This window comes from Centroberyx gerrardi, chromosome 16 (assembly GCF_048128805.1).
Source record: "Centroberyx gerrardi isolate f3 chromosome 16, fCenGer3.hap1.cur.20231027, whole genome shotgun sequence".
Taxonomy (NCBI): Eukaryota; Metazoa; Chordata; class Actinopteri; order Beryciformes; family Berycidae; genus Centroberyx; species Centroberyx gerrardi.
The window spans coordinates 27082938-27109802 of record NC_136012.1 but is presented as its reverse complement, the minus strand read 5'-3'; the positions used below and the strand labels follow the sequence as shown (position 1 = coordinate 27109802).

The 26865-nt window shown below is 41.9% G+C and overlaps 1 protein-coding gene across 2 annotated transcripts in view; it reads left to right on the top strand.

Annotated features, from left to right (window-relative positions):
* The first annotated feature begins 6100 nt into the window (after positions 1-6100).
* glra1 (glycine receptor, alpha 1) overlaps positions 6101-26865 on the top strand; it is a 122587-nt gene continuing 101822 nt past the window's right edge. For both annotated transcript variants that reach the window (XM_071901289.2, XM_071901290.2), the window contains exon 1: positions 6101-6171. In XM_071901289.2, the coding sequence (XP_071757390.1) occupies positions 6101-6171 (71 nt within the window). The remainder of the gene's footprint in view (positions 6172-26865) is intronic.

The window sequence follows — 26865 nt, the reverse complement described above, 5'->3', positions numbered from 1 at the left end:
TTAAATGCTTGAAATTAGATTCTTAGACAAATATAAATAGTGAAGTTGATCCTATGTATGAATTTCTTTCCAAAGCCTTTGTCTTTCCATCAAGGCAAAGGGCGGCTACTTTAAAGAATCTAAAATATAAGATAGTTTTGATTTGTTTAACACTTGTTTGGTCACTGTATAATTACATTTGTGTTATTTCATAGTTTTGATGTCTTTACTATTATTCAGGATAGTTCAGGAGCGAACGACGCATTTCGCTTCCTGGTTCTTCAGGTTCTGCAGAGCGAACCTGAAGAAGAGAACGTTTTTATCTCATGTAAATATGCAATATGAAACACCAGCGTTTGTATGCACCGCTGGTTTTTCCTGCACTTTCCAGCACCTGAAAAAACATGTTTCAGTAGTTCAGGGGTTTATCAATTTTTCACTATATGCATGTGTTTGTATACACTTGGAACACTGGCACACAGGTACATTAGCACAAACACAAGTACATACATATGCATGTACACTCACACACTTAAAAAAAAGTCACATGTGAAAACTGACGTCACGTGACAGTTTATTCTTTAGAGGTGAAAATCTTTTTCCACATGCCATCACATATGACAATATTTGTTTCACATGTGAAAACTTTATTTCACATGCAAAGAGACAGGTTCACAGGTGAAAATGACATTTTCACAAAAAGCTTTGAGTTCACATAGTGGTTTTCACATGTGACTTTTTTGTAAGGACACATACATACACATTTGTGCGCAAACAAAATCATACACTAATGCATGATCATATATACACACAAACATACACACATCTGCACACAAACATACACAGACACACACACACACACATACAAGTTTGTGCACATACTGGCACATACATACAGATGCATGAGTTGCATACGTGTGTGTGTGTGCACAAACACACACACATAGAAACACAAATGGATACACTCAGACTCACAAGCATACACACACACACACACACACACAGACAGAAGCTAAACTACACACCTGCAGCTGCATTGTGTCAGTTGTGTGTTCCTGTCAGTTCTTACCACTTGTCAGTTTAAATGTCAGATTCTGTTAGTTTCTTGGGCCGCTCCATCACAGCAGAGCAGCAGAGAGGAGACACTGAGGAGCAGAAGAAAGACCCAGAGAGGCACAGAGTCCAGTTCTGTCCAGGAGCTGAAGTGATGTGTCGGGCAGCAGGGAGGAGGAGGGAGCAGGAGGGAGCAGGGAGACCGTCCCGCGACCAGGAGAAGAAGCAGGTTCAATCCCTCATGACAATCGCTCCAGGACAAATAAAGTGTCACATTAGAAATGATCAGAGGGGGATGTTACCCCGCGTTCACCCTGCGATCAACGTGATCAACAAGTCACCGGACATCCAGTCATTTCCTACAGAGCAGAGCGACCAGGGAAACTCAGCTGATGTGTGGACGCTCTACAGGCTTGTCAGCAGAAGAAAGTTGGTCAACAGCCAATCACATTTCCGTGCTTCCTTGTTGAGAAGTTGCCATTCAAAGCTCTCTGCAACTTTTATTTGGAAGACGACAGGAATAAACGACTCAAAAACGATGCTTGGAGAACAGATGTATCCATCGTTGGAGTCAATAAGCTCTGAAGTCATTTTATTGAGCTCTTTCTGTTTATTTTCGATTAATGCTACCAAATTAGCACTTGTCAGCTAGCTATGTTACCTCGTTATAATGACAAAACTTTATGAAAGGCAATACCAAATTAGCAAAAATACATGATTTGCCTGTTCAAAACATTGTAGCTGCAGACCGCTACAGAGTTGCAATCAGAGTCTCTGGCCCCGCCCACGTCAGTCAGAACAGAGCGACACATCGACCATGTTGTTCGCAGTGTGAACGCAGGGTTAGGGCTGTGATACTTCTTTTTAGAGGAGGTTAGAGAAGTGAGATTGTGACCCAAATGTTGCCCGTTCAAATCCCTGGAAAGTGAATGAGAACGCGTGTTGTTTAAGGAGGAGAGAGTGTTTTTCATTCTCTTTCCCTGTCGAGATTCTCCCAGAAGCTCCAGGGATTTGAACCTGTGGCCGTCATATACTGTACATGCATGCCCGCTCTAAGCTGCTCCTTCATACTGAAGCATGCTGTCCAGCCTTAGAGGAATCTCTGAGTAGTATGTGCAGATCAGCCGGGTGGTTCGACCCAACCGAAACGCCGGAGAGCCAATTAAAGCCTCCTGTGACTGTAAACAAGCGCTGCTGCACTTGACTCTGCATTTACATAAAAAGCTATAATGGACCTGTGATGTTTTAAAGTCTGACATTACTGAAATATTCATCCTGCATCCCTTGATGGCTTCCACTTTCCACTGAATTAAAAAAAGAAAAAAAAATCTTGTCCTTTTGCAAAGCCGGCTCATTAGTTTACCGTGTTCCGTTTCCATGGTGACGACCGACTCGCATCCTGCTAGCTAGTCAAACTACTACTTATTTTGTGTATTTCAGATACATTTGGTGTTTTTTCCCTTTGAGTTTGAGTCCTGCATTAGCCACAGTGAAAAGTCTGCAGCAGTAGTAGTATTAGTAGTAGTAGTAGTAGTAAATATTGGAGTGGAAGTTTTGTTGAGAAATACGAATGTCTTTTTACAGGTGAACTGAAATGCAATATCTTTGTTTTGAGAATAGCTTATTTTCTATTTCCATTTATTGTTTCATATTTCATATTTTTACCCACAGGAATTCAGGTTTTCAGACAGATTTTCACGATTACGCTCTAATTCACTAAATCTTTGAATACCAGGTGAGAAACTGGTTCCTGTGCATTTTAACTGAACAAGGTTGAGTTTTGACAGCCTACAGTGAGGCAGAGGGGTCAGATAATACATCCTGTCATAATATAAAGGTCCATATATTGAGTTTTATATGCTCTATGTGTTTTTGTTGTTTGTTTTTGTTGTAAAGCCTCTACACAAACCATTTTTTTCCAATTGAATTAATGAATAAAGGACAATTTGAACTTCACAGATCTGATACTTACTGTAATAATGATCTAATCCTCTCATAAGTGAGACTGTTTAGACTGTAGGCCACAGTACATCTGAACCTCAGATAGAAGCTTTGTAGAAGGAACAGCCTTCCACTCTACACTAATGAAGACATCATATCCATATTTAGCAGCTGTGTGTGTGTATGTGTGTGTGTGTGTGTGTGTGTGTGTGTGTGTGTGTGTCTACTTCTGTCTGTGCTCTCTTTTTCTCTCTCTGTGGCTTTCAAGCATGTTCTCTTTCTGTGTGTGTGTGTGTGTGTGTGTGTGTGTGTGTGTGTTACTCCCCCCCTCCCTCTCTCTCTCTCTTTCTCTCTCTCTCTCTCTCTCTCTCTCCCCTGCTCTTCAATCCCAGTCTCGCTCGGCCTTGTGATCCTTCAGTGGCTGCAGGCATTAGAAACAGAGTCACGTTCCAGCGGACACTTCGGACAAAGCGGTCCTGAGGAGGAGAAGAGAGTGTGTGTGTGTGTGTGTGTGTGTGTGCGTGTGTGTGTGGGTTAGTACCCTTCTAATACACATTAGCAGGAAATTAAATCACATATCATATCATAACAAAGCCTTAAAATATTATGCAGCTGCTACAGGTCAAAAGAATTAGAGCCGTAGAATTATAACCATAAGTCCTATAGTAATACCATAGCAGATGTTATTGGAATATTATAGGAGTATTATAGTGATAGCATAGGAGATAAGAAAACATACCATTAAGTACCATATGGTCATGACACACTATAACTCCCTATAGGAATATTATAGGGATGGCATTGTTTTGTTTATTTCTAATATGCAAAGCGTCAATATAGAATGCATCTTAAAGATTGTCAAGGATGACACATCAGTAGGACTATAAGGTTTAGGGATGATGAAAGAGCGAAAAAAAATGGTTTAGTATGACATTTTTATAAAATTTTATGTAAATATACATTGTGAATCACACTGAGCTATCTGTCCCTGCCTTTCAGCGTATTAACCCACTCCTGTTTATACATTATTATATGCTATAATAAGTTATATTAAGTTTTAAACAGACATTATACAGCATAAATATCACAGAAAAACTACAAACTATATATAGAATATTCTGTGGGAATGTTATAGGAATATTATAGTGGTCCCATAGGACATGACTTATACCATAAAGTAATGTATGATAAGATCACTATAAATTTGAATATTAATGATACCATGTTGATGTAATTTAAGATGAAAAAAGATACCATAAACTAGGGTCACTAAAAATTAAATTCCTATAAAGTCACTATTGAGTAACACAGATGCACTATATAAGTCCCTATAGGAATATTATATTATACAAATATTATATAGTCATAAAAAATAAATACCATGAAGCACGATAAGTTAGACTCTTTATTGAGTAACACAGACACACTATAGGTTCATACAGGAATATTATAGGAATATTATAGTGAAACCATAGGAGATTAAAAAAAAAACCCCATAAAGTAGTATAAGGTCACTATAAACTCACTACTGAGTACCACACACACACTAAAAGTGTCTTTAGGAATATTATAGCACTATAAGGTCACTATAAACTCACAATAAGTTCCTGTTATAGTGATTTTTCCTCAGGGGGTCTATGCGTAAGAGGGGGGGCAGAACCCGATGAGGGAGCGACACCTCCGCTGGCCAATCAGAGGCCGCCTCCTGCACCGAGCGGGCCAATGGCAGCGGCATGTGGGCGTGTCTCTCCAAGGTGAGGTGCGTTTTTTGGAGTTTGCTAAATGACTGCAGCAAGAAAATACAGTGTCGGAGCGCACGGAGGCTGGCTCTCTACTCTACTGTATGTCTATGTGAGTGTGTGTGTGTGTGTGTGCGTGCCGGGCAGGAGCGAGTGTAGCTGCTATCCTGCCATGGAAGAGGCTTGTCCGACGCGTCCACATCACCCCACCGCGCCGGTTTCCACGTTATTTTAATATTCTCAATCCTCCTGGGGATTTTACCGAAGCGGTCCCCGGATGGGAGCGGATGCGGAGCGCAGCGGCCGCCGGTGCGTCTCCAACTTGACCACCAGACAATGGGAGTAGCTGTGCTGTGCTGCTGCAGCGCCAACTACTCACCCTTGGGAGACAACTACGAGAAGCAGGAGAAGGGGACGGAGCAGGAGAAGAGGAGGCAGACTACCTGCACACCTCCCGCTCTCAGCAGCAGCAGCAGCGCCGGGACTCCCGCAACCACCGATACGCACGGATCCAGCAGAGCGACGCGCCTCCTGTCTCTGGGATGCATGTGAGAGAAAACCTGCAGAAGACACAGCCAGATACGGGGAAAAAACACTGGGGTGTGTGTGTGTTTGGGCTTATTTCGTGCGTGTTTCGGCGACTGGCAACTGTGGATTTAGGGATCTATACACGCGCACAGTTCCTGAATCCCCTGGAGAACTGAGACACTGAGACGCAGCGCGCAGCTTCCTGCAGCCAAAATCGCCCCGGTATTTCTTTTTTTTTTTTTTTGTATTTTTTTTTTTTTTGGGCTTTTCCACCACTGAAGGAGTATGTTTTGTTTCCCCTTTGGCCGCTGTGGATCGCTCAGACTAGACCTCAGAGTAATTGGGTGTAATTGTGTGTCAATTAACAGCAGCCTGTGAGCAGCTACCCCCCCCCCCCAACCCCCCAACCCCCCCTCACACCCCCCCTCCTCCTCTTCCCAGCCAGACCTGGACGAGATTCCTCCCGCAGCCCGCCGGTGTCTGTGCCGCTGTCCGTGGTCCTGAAAAAAAAAAAAAAAAAAAAAAAAGTGGATTTCGGGGCGCTCGGGGAGGATTTCCAGCTCCACGGTGGCGGCGTGAGAGCGGACACAAACATGATTTCGTGGCCGGTGAGGTTATGAGCATCCCGCGGTTCGGCACCGGCGACTCTGGGATCTGAAACAAGCGACGGGGAGAAAGAGATTTCGGCTCACCTTGGAGGTCCGGAATCATACCCCCCCTCCTCCTCCTCCTCCTCCTCTTCCTCCTCTTCCTCTTCCACCCCCAAGGATTTGGAAATTCAATCTCTCAAGAGAGTAACCCCCCCCCCCCCCTCCACCACCACCATCACCATAACCCCCCCCCCCCCCCTCCCCCCAAAAATGAGACTGGCAAAAATGTGCCGAATAAACGCGCTGGGGATCTATTTGTGGGAAACAATAGTGTTTTTCAGGTAAGCAGAGGCATGAAATGGACTTCATATGGGGAAATAATGATGTGTGTGTGTGTTGGAGGAAAGGGGAATTTGCATTTTTATTGCTTTGCTGCTGTCTGGGGTGCGCGTGAGCCGCGAGCCGCGAGCCGGCTATGGCAAAAGTGTTGAAGGGGAAAAAGGAGCCAATTTGTCAGGTTAAGTCACCCGCTTGTCAAAGTTGCCTTGGGTTTTGTGTTATTTCTCTCTGTGTGAGCCAGCCTGCACGTAGTGAGTTGCATTAAGTCGCCAACTGCATTGAATTCAAGGCGATAGAGGAGCAAACAGCGACCGCTAGTGGACAGTGTGCGTGTCTGATCTGCTCTCCAAAATGTCAACAGGCATGTGGGAGAGGGGTGTGTATTCTCTACACACACACACACACACACACACACACACACACACATTTTTGGTATTTAGATGATGCTCTTATCCAGAATAACTTCAAATGAGTGCAACAGTAGACTAAGCTTCAATTCCTATTAGAAATATTACAAGCAATTAATAGCAAAGAGGTCAAGGGTCAGAGTCAGAGCGTCACACACACACAGAGCCACAAACACACACACACTGGGATGTTTAAGCTTATGATTTATGGTCTTTGTGTTTCAGTCAGTCAGTCTGTAGAGGGAAGACGGTTTGCTGTTGTCCGCCTGAGGGGGAATTCACAATGACAATGAGAACAATACCCATAATTTTCTGCCAATAAGTTACAATGGCCTTCTTTCATGAAAATAGCAAAGTCTCATCTGTCATCAGTTCAATAGGAATATTAGTGGTGTCGAGGGTTGGGGGTGGTGGGGGGGGGTCACTCTTTAATTTCACTAATTGAAACAGCAATTCACCCTAATAGGAACTGAAGCTTATTCTACTGTTGTACTCTTTGTAAGTCACTCTGGATGAGAGAGCTAAATGTGCTTATATGCAAATGTAAATAATAACAACAGGACAGGCGGCCATAATTATTTCTCTATAGATTGAATGTGTGCCAATTATGTGTCGTTCTTCCACTGTTGCATATAAGGCGATGAAACGTACTATCCTGAGGCTACAGCCATATTTTTGCATGACACATTTGTTCCTTCAAGCCTAATTTTTTCCATCCATGTTGGTTTCGAGGTCATCGCCGGTTCCCATCCCCGCTGGAAGCAACGTTTCTCTTCCCTGCTGCCTGAAAAGTTGCCTATTCATCGAGGCCCTCAGCCCGCCTTCAGACCCCCTAGCAACCCAATCTTCCAGCTAATGTTGCAGCAGTAGGCGGGACATTTTGGTAACGCCGGCGTGTGATTGGACGCTTATGGTCGATGTCGCACCAAAGCGAAGCCGCGGCCAACTTTTCCTCAGTGACAAATGAGGGAATGAGGAAACGAGGCCGCGGTCGTCATCGAGCGGTGCTTCTGTTCTGTTCTGGTCGGAGAAAATTGACTTGTGTTGGCCGGCTTCTGGAGTTGCTGTTGGTGCGTTTGTGGTGCCGTGTTTGGACTGAGAGTCACTGGCATCATGGACAAAGATGGTCGTGGTGTTTGAGAATGTTTGCTGTTGGTCGTGTTCAGTGGGCAGTTTGTTCAAGTTGAAGGGGAAGGTGGGAAGATAGACACTTTTTGTAATTTAGTTTAGTTTATTGGACACTTTTTAAAACACGTTAAAACCTCCAGTCATCTCGAAATGTTCAAGGATAACACAAAACATGCAGGACATATTCCAGCCGTGGTCCTTGGTCTTCAAAACATAATACAAAAGACACAATCAACAGGACAAAGACACATAGATGACAAGTTTTCTGTAAAATGATTTTTTGAAGATTGGTTTCAAGGCTTTTCTTCTTCATTAGATAATATGTGGAGGGCAGTGACAGGAAAAGAAACATGGAGGAGAGAGAGAGAGAAGGGGAAGAAACCCAATAAAGGTCAGAAGTCTGTGAGGTTGTAGTTACCTGGCACTGAGCCACCGGACGCCTAAAGCATCATCAACAAGGTGAACGCATTCAATAAGTAGCGCTAAAACGTTGCATGTCACCACCCTTCACCTGCCTTAAATTTGCCCCCCTGGGAAAATAATTTGGTGATGTTGAACTCATTCGGTTCTTTAAGTAACCCCTACTCTTACGTAATGATTGATACCAAGAAACTAAAACAAATGAGGGTGATTTTTTAAGGATAGGAGGTTACTCAGCACCTTGGTTGACAAAGAGATGGCACTCTACAGACTGGATCCTCTAGACTTTAGAGATAATAGATGATCAGCTTTAGGTAGACTAATCTAATTCTTTCTAATCTAATATTTTCCAAAGGGACGTGTGGCGTTTTGGGAATTCACTCCTCATATTCACTTTGAGCCACTGTTTCTCCAATTTGCACTGAATGGGTATTGTATGCAAATATTCCACAATATAATTTGGTGTGGTGTTTTTGTCCTGCTTTGCATTTCCACCTCACAGGCTTCCCACACGTTTCACTTTATTGCATCACGTGTGGATGTTATTTCCCCCGACTATCCCGGCCTCGCAGGTATTTCATTATGTGAACTATCAAAGGCGTTTTTCTACCTTCTGCTGCGACTCCTTCATTTCCTTTGAATAAGGCAGTCGTTTGCAGTTGGGAAAAAAAAAGGAGGGGGCTGGGGGGGGGGGGGGGGGGGCTGGAGTAGTTTTGCATTCAGCGCACACTGTTTAGTTAATGAACCAGAGTCAGGATATTGCCGTCTCAGCTCCCCGGGCTTGGACTCTGCAGTTCCCTCCTTAATTGATATCTCTTTCCCCTCCGTCCCGACCCGGACCCCCCACACCTCATTCCACATTCAGCTTTATTACTAAACATTGATTAGCCTGTCAATGGCCGGGGCCAGACCTGATGAATACACATTTAATGCTCGCACATATCTCTCTCCCTCTCTCTCCGCTCCTATTATTCACCAGAGGCAGGAGAGCCGTGAATTTAGATTTAGATTGGACCTGCGAGAAATATTCATCTCAACAAGCCCTTTAATGTTGTATTCAGTCTTAAATCCGTATTTTCTGTCAAAACAGGTGAAAGAAGCTGCCAAGCAGGTGAGATCATGTCCCTTGTTTCAAGCGCATTACAGCTTGTTTTAAAGAATTTCCTTGAATTGAGTGACAAGATCTTTAAACACGTTGAGTGGCCGGTCTTATCTCGAGACACTGTCACTTGCTTCAAGATCATTGGTGAAACAAATGGGACTGACCCTTGACCTCTTGCTTGTAATGTTGGTGATGTAGGAAATGAAGCTTGTTCTGCGGCTGCATTAACGGCAAGTCACTCTGGATGAGAGCATGAGCTGCTGTAAGGGCCTAATGTGAACGTGAATGATCTCTCTCCATTGGATGATTTTTTTCAATTCTTTTAACTAAAATTATAAAATAAAATGCACTGAATACAAGATTAAATGACTCATAGAGGCTTTGCAGTCGTGTCAAATCCATCAACCACACCTGGATCCATCATGGAGGTTGACTGGAGAATTGGCTACGCAAATAAGGGCTGAATATAACAACCAGGTTAGAACCAGAGAGCAGCTGATCAGCTTGTTGTGGTGTGGCTGTAGATCCATTCAGTAACGTTCTCAGTAAAAGTGAATAGTGTGATAAGGTGGATTTGGTTACTGTGACACAGTAAACTGTCTTGTCTTTAGCCCTAGTCTCTACTCCAAAACACTCTGAGTTGTAGCTTGAGAAGAGTCAGCTCAGTTAACCTGAACAAACTGTTAGCTAGCTAACTAGCCGGCAAACACACTGATGTTAATGTGAACATGCTAACGCTAGCTGCTACTAGATACGTTAGCTAGTGTGCTAATCAGATGTGTTAACAACAAGATAGTGATGGTTAGCTGATCAGATACTATGGTTAGCTAGCTAACAAGCTGACATTATCTAAACACTAAATCAATCAGATGGATCAGTGATGAAATGATCAGTCAAACAGACAGAAATTAACCGTCTGTTCAATTCTGACGGACAAGTTGTAAACTTAGAAATAAATTCAGGTGTTCACAGAACTGAGGACCTCCAATATGGCCGCCATCACCTGAAAGCCCTCTATTCGGACTACAGGTACTTTACAGTCCAGGTGGAAATGGATCAATTCTGATCCAGAATCCTTCCTGATCGAAGAGGACAGAGAAAGTGAACATGACATGTCCCCCTGGCCTCCAGCAGACTGTATAGACCTGGTCAGCAACAATCATTAATCATATTGGTCAGCCTTGCCTTTGGAGAATGCTAATGCACATGCATCGGGGAATACTGATCAATCAGTCAAAATGATTGACAGACCTTTGGACAGTGATTGACATGTCAGCCCTATTGCTCGGTTGTTGTTGTTGGAACGGTGATATTTTGAAGTTAGTACAGTAAGCCTTGGGAAAAGCTCTCTTCTGCAACATGGGACTGCTGAGATGTGTGTGTGTGTGTGTGTGTGTTTGCCTGGATATTTGTTTGTGTAGGGGGATGAGTGGGCGTAGGTATTTACATGCATGTATACATGTGTTCGAGCCTCCGACTGTGTGTGTGTGTGTGTGTGTGTGTGTGCAAGCAATGAGCATGTGTTCCTGTTTCAGGGACAGGAGTTCTATGCCATAACTGGAGCATATGTATGCCACAAATGTGGTCACACTCGCTCTCAAGGGAAATGCATATTCACTGGTTTAAATGAAATTATGAACTAAATTTAGTATCTCGCAATTGTGCAGCAGCGGAAAAGAGAGAGCTATACTGTAGCACTTCGGATCGTTTATTAAAAAAAAAAAAAAAAAAGATCCCAGGCGTTGGGAGGTGATTTGCAGCGAGGCTCTGTGTGTTTTTATGGCGCCGTTTGTCGCAGTGCAACCGCGACAAATAAAGTACCTGCGGGTTTCGGAGAGCTCGGCTTCTCCGGAGAAACAAATGAGATTCCTCTCCTCTTTTGATCACGTGGTTCGGTCATTTCACACGCCATTCTCCCCCCCCGTGATAATGCAGATTGATCGCCTCGCACGTTTCCGGTGCTTGCGCAGATCGTTACTATGCACACAAGCATGCAACAACCCCTCAGTATGCAAACGATTCATCTTACCAGAATGTAATGCACACAGTGACCTTTGCCTCTATGGATTTCTATATTCAATATAATGCTTTGTCCTCTCAAGTGGAAAAAGCACACAGTCCGTATGAACACGCAATCTAAACAATTCACCTGTCTGCGCTGAAATATGGGCCCCGCTCCTCCTGATCTTCATACGCAACACAAAGAAGTGGCTATTCAAGGGGAAAATGTATGCAGGATCCCTATGGAAAATGTAATCTATAATTTATATTATCAGAGTGAATATTCAGTTCTGCCTGCAGCCGTATACCTGTCTGCGAGCCGCTGGAAGGAGGGTAACCTTGAGCTCGCCTTGAAAAGGCAGCGGCACGTAGAATCTCTCTACACCTCCATTCAGCAGACACACACACACACACTGCACACACACACACACACACACACACTGCACACACACACTCCTCGATCACGTCACGGGACAAATTAGATCCGACTCTGCCAGTTCATGAAATAAATTGATATTGGAATTCAATGATTTAGAGAAGGTCACCCCTCTTAATTATGTTTTTTTTCTATTATTTTAAGGAAAGAAGCCGTGTAGGTCAGACGCTGTCGAGTCTCGATATTAAATAAAAGCCCTCGTCTTGAGTTGGCCGGATTGAAATGGAACAGGACCGACTTTTTTTTTTCCGTGAGCAGAATGACTTACAAGGAAGAAAGCCCTGGTGGTTTATTCATTAAATAAAAGGTTAGCCCAGACGCAGACAGTCAAAACACAGAGCTGACAGAATGACTTACTGCAATGTCGTGTAACTTTGAGTGATATTTCACTTTGGTGTAACATTTCCAGTTTCGGCACGCATTAGCCCCGTAAGTGTTCCGGCTGAGTGTCGGCTGTCACCGGGATTTACAGTCTGGTCACAGGCTGGCTTGTGGTTTTCTTCGAGCAGAAATTCAACCGAAAACATGTTGAATGAAAAAAAAAAAGAAGCTCTGTTCTGTGTTATTTTGTTTTTGCAGAGTACAAGGTCAAACTTTTTATTTTTCCAGAAGAAGAAAGTTACTTATTGAAGTGCTTTGCTTTGTAGTCAGAAAATCAAAGAATGGAGTTTCTGGTGCTGTAGCTCAATGGGAAAAGAATGGTACTATCTTCACATCGTGCAGGATTTACCGTAAATACGAGCTGCCAACTGGGAAAAAACGTTCACGTCTGCCCCCTAGTGGTGATAACAAGTAGTGCGTGCAAATTTTGCAGGCTCCGATATCTCCCACTTGGTGTCAGGAATTGCAGAAATGTGTAAACAAAGCCGCAAAGACAATGAAATAAAAATCTAAATTATTAGTCATATTCACGCTAATACAATCATCTCTACATACGAAAAGTTTGTTTATGTTTGATTTTAAAGTAACTTGTTAACGACCACAACTGACCTTTTGACCGCCATCTTGGATGTGGGCGTTAAACACGAGAGTTAAACACGTGAGCGCTTCCGAGTTGTAAGCAACGAGATGCAATCCCGTTTTTCTACTTGTCCTGATATGAAATGAATGTTGCATATAACACTGCCAGGGTTGGGGGGTTTTATTCCCACCGGAGGCCACCCATGACTCATGATACTGTAAGGTGCTTTGGATAAAAGAATCCACCATGTGATGTGATGAGAAAACACATGAAAAATACCAGAAAATACTCCCTAAAAGACTTTAACCGTGTTAAAAAAACAGCTGTTGGTCTTGTATCTTGCACTCCCGGGTCCATTTAGTAGTTTGGTGTATTTTTCTTCTTGGTGGATAACCGGCCAATCGTAGACGAGGTGACGTCACCTCCAGATATTTCCAGCAGCTACAATGGAGTTTGATATCAGAAAATGTTTCAGGATGTAAAACATCAGCGGTAAACGTCAGGTTTTGGTGTCAGTCCCTCAGAATCAAAGAGCGAGGGCTTCTTCTTCACTAACTGCAGGAGAAGCAGACGAGGCAGGTTGAGGAAAACCTCGTAAGGACTCTGTGTTTTGCCCCAGGACTCTTCAGCAGGGAGGGGGTTCGCTGCCATGAGGGACTGAACCAGGTCTTCCAGTTAAAGGACGGTCTCACCTCTGCTGGCCCTCCCTTGCAGAAACCATCCAGCATCAGCTAGCAGTTCAGCAGTTGGAGTTCAGCAAAATTAAATCCAGTGTATTATTTATGCAGCTGCCCGCAGGCCGTTTCATTTGCTCTGCAGGTACCCAGCGGATATTTATCACTCAACTCCCCTATCATAACAAATATATATATATATATATATATATATATATATATTCCGTGATCAATTTCCCAAGTCCTCTAATGAAAAACAATCGACTGCTTCGGTGGAGTTCTCTACCATCTCTACAATAATTAACTTCTGGGCAGGTTCATTTCCAAAACTTGATGTATGATAATACATTATTGATTAGCAGACAGAGACAGATTTGCACCATAAATAACAAGAGTATATTATGAATGACTTCTCATCGCTGTGTGACCGCTGTTACGGTGAAGGTGAATTCCTGGGAATGTTATGAGTTACAGTGGATTTCTGTAATTACGGTGAAATTAGTGTCAAAAGACAGTTTGAGTAACTTATTTGTTGATTTACAGAAGCTGCTAATGATTAAGAAAGAGGAAGAGTGGGCAGAGGCAGAGGTGGGGACTCGAGTCACATGACTTGGCCTCGAGTCACAGTTTTAATTGCTTGAGACTTGACTTGATGCATGAAGAGAAGACTTGAGACTTGACTTGACTTGGGTTCTGGTGACTTGGGACTTGACTCTGACTTGTACTTTGATGACTTGAAAAGGTTTCTAAAGTCTTGACTTGAGATCTTGTGTTTGTGTAAATGACTTAGATTGAAAGTGATGAGATTTGTTCCGACTGAATTTAAATTCTGTTTTCTGAATTTGTATGGAATGATTGAATTTATTGAAGTTGAAACTGATTATAGAAATCAAACTCATGATGCTCTTACCAAGTTTTTATCCTATTAAAACCATATTGCATTGAAAAGTCCTAGATATTTAGTTTTCTTTAAGATATTAAATTGATACTGGACTCTTGATTTGTTCTGACTTGACTTGTTGTTCTACATTTAGACTTGAGACTTGACATTAATGACTTGGACTTGACTTGGTAATCTACATTTAGACTTTGGGACTTGACTTGAGCCTCAAGACTTGAGCAAAGTTGACTATTTCCAGTAGTTTATTTTTCTTAAAGGAATTGACTTCCCATCATGCACCAAGATTTGAGCGTTGTTAAAACTGTGATAAAGTGCAGCTTGTTTTTGGGGCGTTTGGACTGTGATACAGTCTGAAGGGATGTTGCCCTCTCCGGAGGCCGTGGGCCTGAGCTGACTGACATTCAAACTCAACATTTGGCAGCTATTATCTGACAATGAGGTCATGTTTCGATTGGATAACCCCCCTTGTTAGATATGAAAGTCATTTTTTAATCCCGCCCAACAAAAAAACAGTTGCTGGGATCAGGGAAATTCAACAGACAGGCTTCTATCAGCGTAGAAACGACTTCAGATCCTATTTTTGTGACGTTATTCACACCCCAGGATGATGAAAATAGCCATTTTAATGAGAAATTACACATCTAATTGGTTATGCCTTTATGATGTAACCAAATTCAATAAGATGAGATAAGTTGAGATAAGGTAAGATAAGATAAAACTTTACTGATCAGTATGAAAACTTGGTCATTGCAGCAGCAAAACTTATAGGATTGAGCAGGGAAAAGAAAATCGAGTATAAGCACATAACTTGAAAATAAGCAATAAAAATATTAGAAATAAATAATAGAACGATAAAATCAATAAAGTAGAATATAATTTGTGAGGTTATGTACGCATTCTGCCAGCAATTTCAACAATTTGAGTGAAAGTGGGAACAATGGGAAAGAAATGGATTACCAACATATATGGATTTACTTGCAGTTGTTACAGATGTTGCTAACAGTTTAAATATGGGTTACTACATATGGAACATGCTGAGGAATTATCACTGTACAAACTGTAACTTAAAGCCCTCTGGGATTCATTTCAAACAGTGAAAAATTCTGTTGCTTAGTAATGTAAATATAGACTTTAAATTCAGTTTCTTTTTCAACTTGCCCTCAAGCATTTCACTTCCTGTAATCTTTAATAATACATAAAACATTTTCCAGTTGGTGGACGCTTTTATCCAAAGCACCTTACAGTAGTTGTACAGTATTATATCTGGACAGTAGCACTGCTTCATGGTGAATCATTGACAGTTTTGCAATTGATTGACTTGAGATGATTGATTATTTGGCCTACATCATATATGTAACTGTATGAACTGTGACCTTACCATCTTAATTTATTATCATTGTTGTCGGGTGAAAACCAGCTCCAAATTTGGAGTTGGTGTGTGCAAAACTCCATGCTGGTCAATCTGAAAACAAGGCTGTTTTTCTTATGAGGTTTTCACCCGACAACAGCAGCATGGATCCTTTATCAAAGTTAACATGAAGTAATTGTGTGGCAGGGCGGCCGAGTGGCCAGAGAGTCTGATCTGTAGCTGAAAGGTCGCAGGTTTCCGGTCCTGCTCCGTCGTTTTAAGTCTCTCTGGATAACAGCATCGGCTAAATGCCTGAAGGATTAAGGAGGCCTAAGTAAAGATGAGGAGGAAAACATTTTAGCCTTTAGAGACGGGACTAGTAATTTAAGAACCTGTCATGAAACTAGAAGGTCGCAGCTTCAATCCCTGCAACAACAACATTGACAGCCATGTGTCCTTAAGCAAAACACTGAAGCTAAATGGTTAAATTGTAAATTACATTGAAGTAAGGAGGCTACACTTTTTGGTGTTTTTTTCTGCCCAATTTCCATAGTAAATTTACAGTAGAGGCAGTTTACTGGTTACTGTTTACTCCACCCTCTGCACTTTTATATTTATATATTTATTGATGGAAGGATCATTTAGTGTAAATCTAAAACGTGAGAAATGACTTCAAAGTGTGTATATAGTTTGTGGTCCAGTGTAGCTCAGAGAGTAGAGCATGGCTCTAACACTGCCAGGGTTAGGGGTGCAATTCCCTCTGGAGCCACACATACTATAATGTATACAGTCATGGAACTGTAAGGCACTTAGGACAAAAGCAGTCAACAAATGTCATGTTATAACTCCTAAAAACCAGTGTACATATCAGTTTGTGTCAGAGTCAGAAATTACCGAGGTCTCGGGGGGAAAAATATCCTTGAAACTACATAAAATACTAATTAATAATGGGGCAAAAAATGCCCAATAATTAGGAGCACCCCTTTTTGCATTTCACCCTGTGTTTTTTCTCTGTCAAATGTGCACACGTGAACGTGACTACTGTCCCCCGCGGGCCACCGTAGGTGATTGGTGTGAGCCTGAAACGGGGGATTCCTTCCAGTGCATTCTGGGTGAGAAAAATGGAGCCTTTGTTGATCAGAAAACAAGCGAGTTCGCAGCCTGAAGCAGGAGAGAATGTGGCACCACACAGCCGGCAGTGGGAGAAAACACCGACCAACACAAACCACTGAGTCAACAAAAACTAAAACAACAAATATTGTAAAAAAAAAAAAAAAACTCAACAGTGGAGGGTGAAGATGGACTGGTTGGGGACAGAGAGTCTTCTGGAAGGCTTGCTGCAAGTTTCCAGCCGTGTGAAATAAAACATTTGCGTTGCATATTGGCCAACAAACACTCAATTTGAACCATTCAGATTTGCTTTTATTTCACAGTTCAGTAAAATTGCAGCTGAAAAGGATCAAAATAACCGTAAAAATCAGATCAAGGGGGCAAAAAAATGCCCTCTTTCTTGCCCTGGTGTGCGTGTGTGTGTGAGAGCAGCAGTGTGTGTGACGCAGCTCGCCCATCCATGTGTTGGGGATTCATTCGCAGCGAGGGAGCGAGTGTTTGCGGGGCGAGCCAGGCAGCCTATCTGTTAGTGCCAGGGAAGCGAGCGGCCCTTTGCTTTCCTGAGTGTTGCTAAATGCCAGGATGAGATCAATTAGGGATCCAGGTCTTCAGAGGCTTTAGGAACATAATGAGGAACACTTAGGGCTAATGATTGGAGCCTTGCATTAGCCTGTACCTCTCTCTCTCTCTCTCTCCCGCTTTCTCTCTTGGCTGTGTGCGTATTACACACTGGCACAGGACGACTCAGCTGTTTTTTTTTTTTTGTTCTTTGCTGCCTCAGCGTTGGCCACGGGTCTCCACAGTAGCCATGGCCAGCATTGATCAGAAATAATTAAAGCAAATCTAAACTTTGATCACGGAGACCCGGAGAACAGGGCGCCCCGGGGGAAGATTATCAGCCGCGGCAGATGGAAGGCCTTGGACGGCGGTCGGCTACGTTGGCGGCGGTGTGCCGGTTACGTCAGTCGGTTCTGTAACGCTTAGCTTCACACTGGCTCCGCTCCAGTCTGCTAACCTGGGTGTTTACCTATGGAAGAGCAGTGAAACCACACTGAATGATACTAATAGGAAAAGACCTTATAAGAATACTGAGTTCTGCAAGTTGGGTTTATAATGTGTTGTTAAACCCTGGCAAGTACATTATGTATTAGAGATTTTCTTTATATACTGTACCTAGCATTATAATATATGATTATTATATTATACACTACCAGTCAAAAGTCTGGACCCACCTGACTGAATGTTCTGTGTTTTTCATCTTCTTCAAGCCATTTTGATCTAAAGGCTTCTGCTTAAATGCTTGAAATTTAGTTTCTTAGACAAATATAAATAGTGAAGTTGATCCTATGTATGAATTTCTTTCCAAAGCCTTTTGCCTTTCCATCAAGGCAAAGGGCGGCTACTTTAAAGAATCTAAAATATAAGATCGTTTTGATTTGTTTAACACTTTTTTGGTCGCTGCTTAATTCCATTTGTGTTATTTCATAGTTTTGATGTCTTTACTGTTATTCTAAAATGTGAAAAATAGTAAAAAAATAAAGAAAAGTGCAAGTGTCCAAACTTTTAAATGGTAGTGTATAACACAGTATTGCTGTGTACTTACAATATGTTTCCATAGATTAATATACACGTTAATAACAACTAATGAATTAGGACGATGTAAAGCCTTTGGTTGTTGCTGTCTGCAGAGACTCGCACGGCATTATGGGTACATCAACAAAAAACATGGCTGCGAGCAGCACTTACCGCTGGGATCATCATTTCTTTCTCCTGTATTAGCAGTAACCTACACTTGCTCCGTGAAACAGAGGGGGGAATATTCTGTTAACTAATTTATTCATGGGAACAGAGACTCGGGGCTGTATTTATAGTACTAAGCGGTTTGCGGTGCCGTTAATGCAGTTGCGTGTGTAAAAAGTGCCGATTCTGATCTACTGAGCGTTTCGCATGTGGAAATGGAGTCGACTCTTGGCAGGAGACTTTTAGCACGACTGACCCAGTTAAAAGGCCGATGTGTTTTGAGGAGTAGCAATGGAAGGACGCAAAAATCTAGGAGGAGATTATTTAAATGGATCACTCCCATCGATTTACTGAAATAAAACGCATCAGTTTCACCTGGAATTGTGCATGGTATTCAATGGCCAGCACAGAGGCATTTATTTTATCTTGCATCCAGACTTATCAAGCTCATTTTAGGATTTTTTTTTGTGAAATCATCTTACTGCACTGGAAGATAATTTTATCGGTTTCAACAAATTTGACTTTTTTTTCAGGAGAATGTAACTTGTCTTGGAGAAAGTTTCTTTCTTCAAAGATTTTCTTCTTTGTTTTATGATGATTTCTTGAAAGAAGTCATATTGGCATGAATCAAGTGAAATTTATTGAAACCAGCAAGATTATCTGCCAGTGCAGTGAGATAATTTGACTAAAAATATCACAAAATAAGCTTGATAGAAAAAGGTTGAAGTCACTTGACAACTTGTCATTTTTTGCAGAAGATGACAAATGAGAGAGTTTTCCATTTGAGAATGACTGAGGATGAGATTAGGAGAAATTATAGATCGCCAAGTCATATTATAATATAACTGCTTGAGGAAATAAAAAGAACCTCGGACTAAGATGAGTCACGCTGTACCTGCACTGATAAAACCTGTGACGCCCTCCTCTCCCGGCCTCCGGCTCGGCTGCGGCGGGGAGTCACAGCCTGTCTGTTGTTTTGACAGCGACTCTGGTTGCGCCTCAGGTACTCTAATTAGAAAATTGCAACTGACTTGATTTGCATAAGTAGTCTTAATAAATTAAGCGCTAAACTGGAGAAAGCTACGCCCTTTAAGTTCTTGAGCACGGTAGCAATTAGCGCGCCTCTTGGCCTTCAGTCGCATCAAAGGTGCGTGTTAACAGCTGAACCTGAGGAAGACCTGAGCCAGACTGTGACCTGCAGTCTGCCTGCATGTAAACCTGCACACAGATATCAGGTAAAACAGTGTGATTGGCTCAGAAAGGCTTCAGGCTGCCTGGTGCTGCGGCTCAGTGTGGTGAAACAAACACAACTCATTACTTGATTTGAAGTATCGCACCAAACCTTCCAGCGTCATACGAGTCCACAAACACAACGAACATTAAAAGTGAGATTAATTTTCTTCTCAAAATCCATTTATTGAGCTCACTGAATGGATTTTATTGAAGTAAATGTAATATACTTCTTTGGCACTGATTTTCATAATATTGATGTGTAGCTCAGTGGGTAGAGCATATGGATAAACCCTGGCACAAGTATGTTTATTTGAGCAAAATATAACGGTATACACACAGAAAAATAAAGGTGCGAACTGGAACCGGAAGGAAATGGTTCTTCGGAGTGATGCCATAGAAAAACCATTTCTGGTTCCACAAAGAACCTTTCAAGAACCTTTTGAATGTGGAAAATAACCAAACTCCTCCATAGTATATATTGTGTAATTGCAAATGAGGCGATACAAGGACAGAGAAACAAAAACACAATGCGGGAGTCTAAGCAAAGAGTACAGAAATGGTTCTTTTAAGGTTCTTTGTGGAACCAGAAATGGTTCTTCAATGGCATCACTCCGAAGAACCATTAACCGCACCAGTTCGCACCTTTATTTTTCTGTGTGCGCCTTTGTCTAACTCACCAGTGTGTCTTCAACATATTCAGCATGATCTTACCTCCATTTTGTTTCCATTTGATGTTTTTCTTGTTGAAGACGCATTATTTAGCTCAGGGCTTCTGCGATTGATTAGTTGGATTATTTAAAATTTATGTGACTGCAAATTTTATAATACTAATTAAATATATGATAGTTTTAAAATAATTTACTGTACCTAATTTCATTAGAGCAGAAACGCTTAATCTTTTTCAGCCTGACACCGGAATGAAATTTCTATTTCCCCGGACGCAGGCTCATTAAGTCTTATTAGTACTGATGTCAGGTGCAGACCCAGCAGCAGCAAGTCCACCGCCCGCTTCGGTCAAGAAAACAGGGAGCAGATTATTAGATGAGGATTATTGTCCCCAAAAGACAGCCAAGTAAAACACAGCAGTACACATTAGCAGATATGCATGTAGTACAGCTCCTAAAATAATAATAATAATAATATTCCCCACCTTCATACCCGCCACAGTCTACATCAATGGCTCTCAGCCCGCAAAATGAACAAAGTGATGATTACCTGCACACTAGTGAACTTTGACATCAAAGACGCCATGAAACAGCGTCTTTACTTCCTTGATTTGATGTATTTCCTCTTGAGGCGGGACATAACGCAGGGAGGGATCATTCAAAATTGTAAACCAATGGAATATGAGTCAGGGAGAGAAAGGCAGTTTGATTTGATGGGAGGGGTGCGGAGGGGCGGGACTGTTCAAAAATCTGATTTATTAGTTGTTAGTTTTTATTTACGTCTTCTAGTGCAGCATGATGTCACCATTAAAGATTCTCTGTTTTCTAGGAGTAAAAGTAATGAGAGTTCATTTCATGGGGACTTTAAGGTTTTCTTTGATTTTAGTGGAATTTGACTTTGTTGCATGTTTGTATTTGGTTTGTTTATGTTCACACTGCCCAATCACAAGCTTGTAAACAAAAGTCACATGCACTCACAAGCAGCTTGTTTATTAGACAGACTTTTGGCAGCAAAAAAACACATACATATGGTAATTTGTGAACTTGTTGTGAGGAGGATGTGAGGTTGAGGCTGGATGCTGCGTCAGTGGCTTTCAGACGTATGAAGTCTGTATCTACCATGATGTGTGACTCAGCTTGATTCAGTCCTGCACTCCTGGGACTTATTATTTTATTTTTTTTCCCCTCTATTTTTTGACCTTTATTTCTTCTGGTAAAGTTGATGGAGTTGTTTAAAAGAAAGTCAACTGCACTCACACCTTCACACCTGGGAGCTTCCCAGTGCAGCTGAAGGGGACGGCGTTGTGGGATTGGAACTGACAACCTTCCAGTCACAAGCCCACTTTTAATCTCTAGGCCAGCGGGTTCTCTACATGGGGGGTTGGGACCTCCCAGAGGGTCATAAGATAATTTCGTGGGGTCCCGAGTTGGTTTCTGCGATAGGAAAAAAACATATTTCTACTATACAAATTTATTATCATGTGTATTTTTCAGATTTTTCTCTAATTTTTGCTTTTTTCTTGTGAAATACTTTATAGTTTTCAGCCTCTAGGCCTCCTTTGATGTAAAGAAACAATCTGAAAAGGAGGAAATCATTCTGTCAAACTGTGATGGGGGGTCGCCAGTACGCATCTCATTCTTCATTTTAAGGGGTTACGAGCCAAAAAAGGTTGAGAACGAGTGCTGTAGGCTGCTGCTGCCCTCAGGATGTTGGGCCCCCCCCCCAAAAAAAAAACATTTCACAGTGTCAGGCAGATTCAGCCGGCAGCGTTGGCCCGTGCTTCACGTCCGGAGGAAATTATCTTTGTGTAGAGGACACGCTGGTTTAATCCCAATCTGTGACTAATCTGATTGCGGCGGCGGCGGCGGCGGCGGCTCCCAGCAGGGTGTCTGTTCAATGCTAATTTGAAACCCATTTCGCACGGGTCTTATGGTTTATTGTATCATCTCGGCGGCGCGCGCTGTGGCCGAACAACAGAAATTTGTTTTGCGAGAGCTTGATCCTATCACACTCCCGGTTGTCGCTGCTGTGGAAAGAGGATTAAGCTCGGATTCGTCACGTTGCGGCGGGAATTATTGGCGCTGAGATAATCTCTGATCCGCCTAATTTGCCATCACAATGACAAGAATTGGACGGAGTGTGATGGGCGTCGGAAACCCGATGCCTCGCTATCGATCGGTATCGACTCGGAGCATGCGAGCGCGGCGGTTTTTTGGGAGATGCCATCAGCGCTCCATTATCTGATCGCTGACGATTTAGAGGCGCTGCGTTCGGCCGTCACACTGACTCTCCGCTCACACCTGCGGCCGGTCGGCTCTGATTGGATATCGACCGCTACAGATCAGTGTCATCAGCTGAATTCACCTTGCTCACTCTCACCTGTCACCTCTGTCACCTCATGTGATGGTAGAGAGGATCCCTTCAAATAAAAAGAGAAGTTAGGGTAAAATATTAAATCAGACAGGGCCTCGTTTCTAAAAAAATTTCCTTGGATTTAATCTTCACCGTGATTTTAAGATAATTTTTCAAGTTGTGCTCATACCTGATTTATGAAAATGTCAGAGTGACTAAATCTTTGTATGCTGACTCAACTGTCGCATATTATTTAGTTTCCATGATTTTGTTTTCAATAGGCTGAGAATCAGGATAAAAAATAATGTTCTTTATGATGTTTTGCAAATAAATGTTGGACTCTGATTGGCCGACAGCAGCAGCTCTTCTAATTCAAATGAGGTAAACCTGCTGACCGGAGGCTTTCCAATTCAAATGCTGCAAACTGGACCCTGATTGGACGGATTTCAGTGATTCTTTAGTGAGGGAGCCAATCAGGAGCGAGTCCAGTTGTGATGCGTTTCCTTTAGTTAGACTGAAACTGCATGCCTGGAAAAAAGGGAGTTTTGAAAATCCAATAAATTTTAATTTAGCCACTCTAACAAAATATGTCTTCATTAATCATCTTTGATCATATATGTATATAAATAGAGGACATTTTCAATTATTTTAATATGGCTCTTTAAAAATAGAGTGCTTGTGTAATATAGAAATTACAAATGAACTTCGATTTGATCGCATGTGAACAGTCATTCTCCCATAAATACAGTCAGTGAAGCCATGGTTGAATGACAAGAGTTTGCTTGATCTAGCCTATTTATATATTTATATAGTCTATTTATAAGATAGCTATCCTGTCTTTAAAGTAAGACTCATTGGGGTTGATAATGAATCTTGTAATCCTCACGCATCAATATTCAAGTTTCGGCACACTACCAGTAATTACCTCTTAATATAAAGTTGTGTGGACTCTAGATTCACTCAGGAGCCTTCATCTCAAAATTCAATCAATTTTCTTTTAAGATTAAACAGAGGAATCACATCAACACCATTAATATTTTAGGCTACTTCATATGAATTAAAATATTTATGCAGCACACATCCCGGCAATACCTGCAATAACCCTGCAGCACCTCAGGTAATGTATGTAAATGTAAATGTAAATGTGACATACAGCTATGATTTCCGTTGAGTTTATTCTGCTGTTGCTCTCATGGTGAGTCGCTCTGGACGCCAGCATCAGCAAAACACAACTAAAATGAAAAATGTCATGTTAATATTTTCGGGCCCTTCCAGTCCTTCCCTGTCAGTGTCTGTTCCTGTCAGTCTCTGTTTGTCACTCTGGATAAACTGCTTCAGCTGCAGTACATGCCTAATATGTAAATATGTGATTTCCTCTTTAACACACATAGGAAGAGTGGCATTTAGTGAAGCAGTGACTGAGTAAATGGTTCTCAAAGGTATAAAATGCAAATGTAGTTTCAGTCCAAAATGAGACATCTGTTTGAAAACTAACCCTTAAAAAACATTAAAAATAAAATTGGATGGTAAACTTGACTGAAGTTTTTAGCTGACTTAAGAAAAACAACTCCACTGTAGAGCAGTGGTTGTCAAATTGGGGTTCGGGGACCCTCAGGAGTCCTTGATGGTGTCCCAGGGGATCTCCAGCAAACTGAGGGATAGTTTAATTTCACTGTAATTTAATTCACTAGAAATTGTCCCAATTAGAGAATGTATTGTAATCAATCACCACTTTTATGATGTTTAAATGTTTCCAACACATTTTGGTTATGGTACATTGTCAGAATAAAACGTACAGAATTGAACCTTTTGTCACTGGGGCTGTAGAGGTACAAACTCTTTATCTTTTTTTCTGAGAGCGTTTGTGCCTTTGAGTTTTGACTGAATTGAGGCGTCTCCCCAATACCAATACTTTCTTTCCATTGTTGTGTCTCGTTTTTCCTCCATGCTATCGCTGCTCATCCAAGCTGCCAAAATCATGACAACATGTCTCAGGTGAATGATCTAAGATGCAGTTGTTGTCATGGCAACGCTGACGAATTATGATTTGAGTGTTCAAATGCAAGTCACATGTAGGCCGCATGTCTCAGGATCCGATTTTGTTGCACATATCCATGCGGTCCAGATGCGACTCCATGCAGCTTTCTTCTGTCCACACCGATTATAAAACATCAGATCTGAGTCACGTGTGAGGGGAATAAAGTCAGAATTGGGAAACTTCTAGTCTAAGTCTAACAGACAGAGAAACTGTCTTTTCCTTCAGGATGGTGAAGGCAGGATGTGCAGTGTCGGCTGCTGGGAACGAAACCTTCTGTCACAACAACAGAGGAGCATCAGCTAGACCAGACAGCTTCTCTATATATATTCTTTATATATACTGTTCGTCTTGCACTCAAACAAACTCCACAAAACCTCTTTTCACCAACACCTCTAATAGTGTTATTGTTGTACTGATTTTTTAAAGTGAAGCGGTTTGAGTCGATGCATGTTGATGATTTTCAATTTTGATCACTTTCTGTTGTTGCCATTCTTTTCAGATGATTAATTATTTTATATTTGATTCATTTCTATTTTTATTTCAATTATTATTACTATTATTTGTAATTGTAATAGTAGTACTAGTGGTAGTAGCAATAATGATAACAATAATAATAATTTTAACTCCCTTTGGCATTACATGTCAAACACCACTGCAGTCTCTCATTGAATCAAATCAAATTAAGTTGCAGTGAATTGAATTGGAGGAAATGGAGGATGCAAAGTGTCAACTACAGCATTTGCCCTGTTGTGCTATACTGGAGGCAGCTTGACGTCATGATGTCAGGAGAGAGAGAGAGAGAGAGAGGGAGAGAGAGAGAGAGAGAGAGAGAGAGGGAGAGAGAGAGAGAGACAGCCAGTGGCAACAGGCAGAAAGACAGGAATTAAAGAGACAGGAAGAAAGAGTCATTGCCCTACTCACTCTAATTGCTCTTCCACCTCGATCCTGAGTTACTATTTTTATTTCTTTTCCCGCACTTCCCTCCTACATGATCACTCAAGCGTCACCGGTACACTGCACTGTGACCTCTGACCCTTGACCGCTTTATTTTGGGTTCCTGGGGGGGAAAGACTATGGACTGGGATGTGTCTCTCTGTCTCAGGTGATATCTCCTTTACTGGTCTTTGTATTTTGATGAAACTTGGAGTTTTGGTGCAGTTTGTCACCGTGTCCTGGTGTTTACACTGATTGGCCTGATGGGGGCGCTGTAATTAAAGGTCAAAATTTCAAACGTTGAAAGGCCAACTCCTACACTAGTCTGATTTTGATGAAACTTGGAGGGATGATGCATCTGGTTACTGATTGGCCCAAGGGGTGACTGCATTATTTGTGGGGGACAACTTGTTTACTCACTCCAAATTTGTCCATATTCCAGCGGGCTCAGACTGAATCACGAGGCAGCAGACTGAGTCAATATCTGTCACTATCTGTGATTGAGTCCCTCGCCTCGAACGCTGTCTGTCCTGATGTAAACTGTGTTCTGTTCTGTGTGAGGTTAGGGTATTTTAACTGGAGAAAGGCCAAACCGCAGTCAACCGATGGCTGTTTTGAGTTTTAGAATTTAAATATCTCAGCTTTCATAATCTCCCTCCATGACGTTGTCGAGACCCATTTTATGTGCAAACCAGTGTTGTTACATTTCAAAATCCCACAAGGAAATAATGGATAGAATTCTATTTATTACCTACAACTGACAGCTTGTTGGCCTTCTCTTAAATGGCCTACCAGCAGTTCAGAAACTGAACTGCTAAGCAGCAGCAAACATACAGAGCTGAGAACAATCACTACTCACTCCGGCTGCCATAAATACCATCATATAATATAAAACTCCTGTCTTAATCATTAGATTTTCATACTTCATATATCTTAAGGTTTTGTACCCCAGCTGATATCCTTTCTTTTCAGTCAGAACCATGCTACTAGCAAACAATATGTCAGCTAGCATGCTACAAACAAGCTAACAAGCCAACATCTCAAAATACTAACAAATCACTATACCAGTAAACATGTGACTAGCAAAGAATATGTCAGCTAGCATGCTACAAATGCACCAGAGCTAACAAACCAACGTATCAACATGCTAAGAAATCAATATGCCGGCAAACATGCTATTAGCAAACAGCGAGAGCAAACATGCTACCAGCAAACAAGATGTCAGCTAACATTCTACAAACGCACC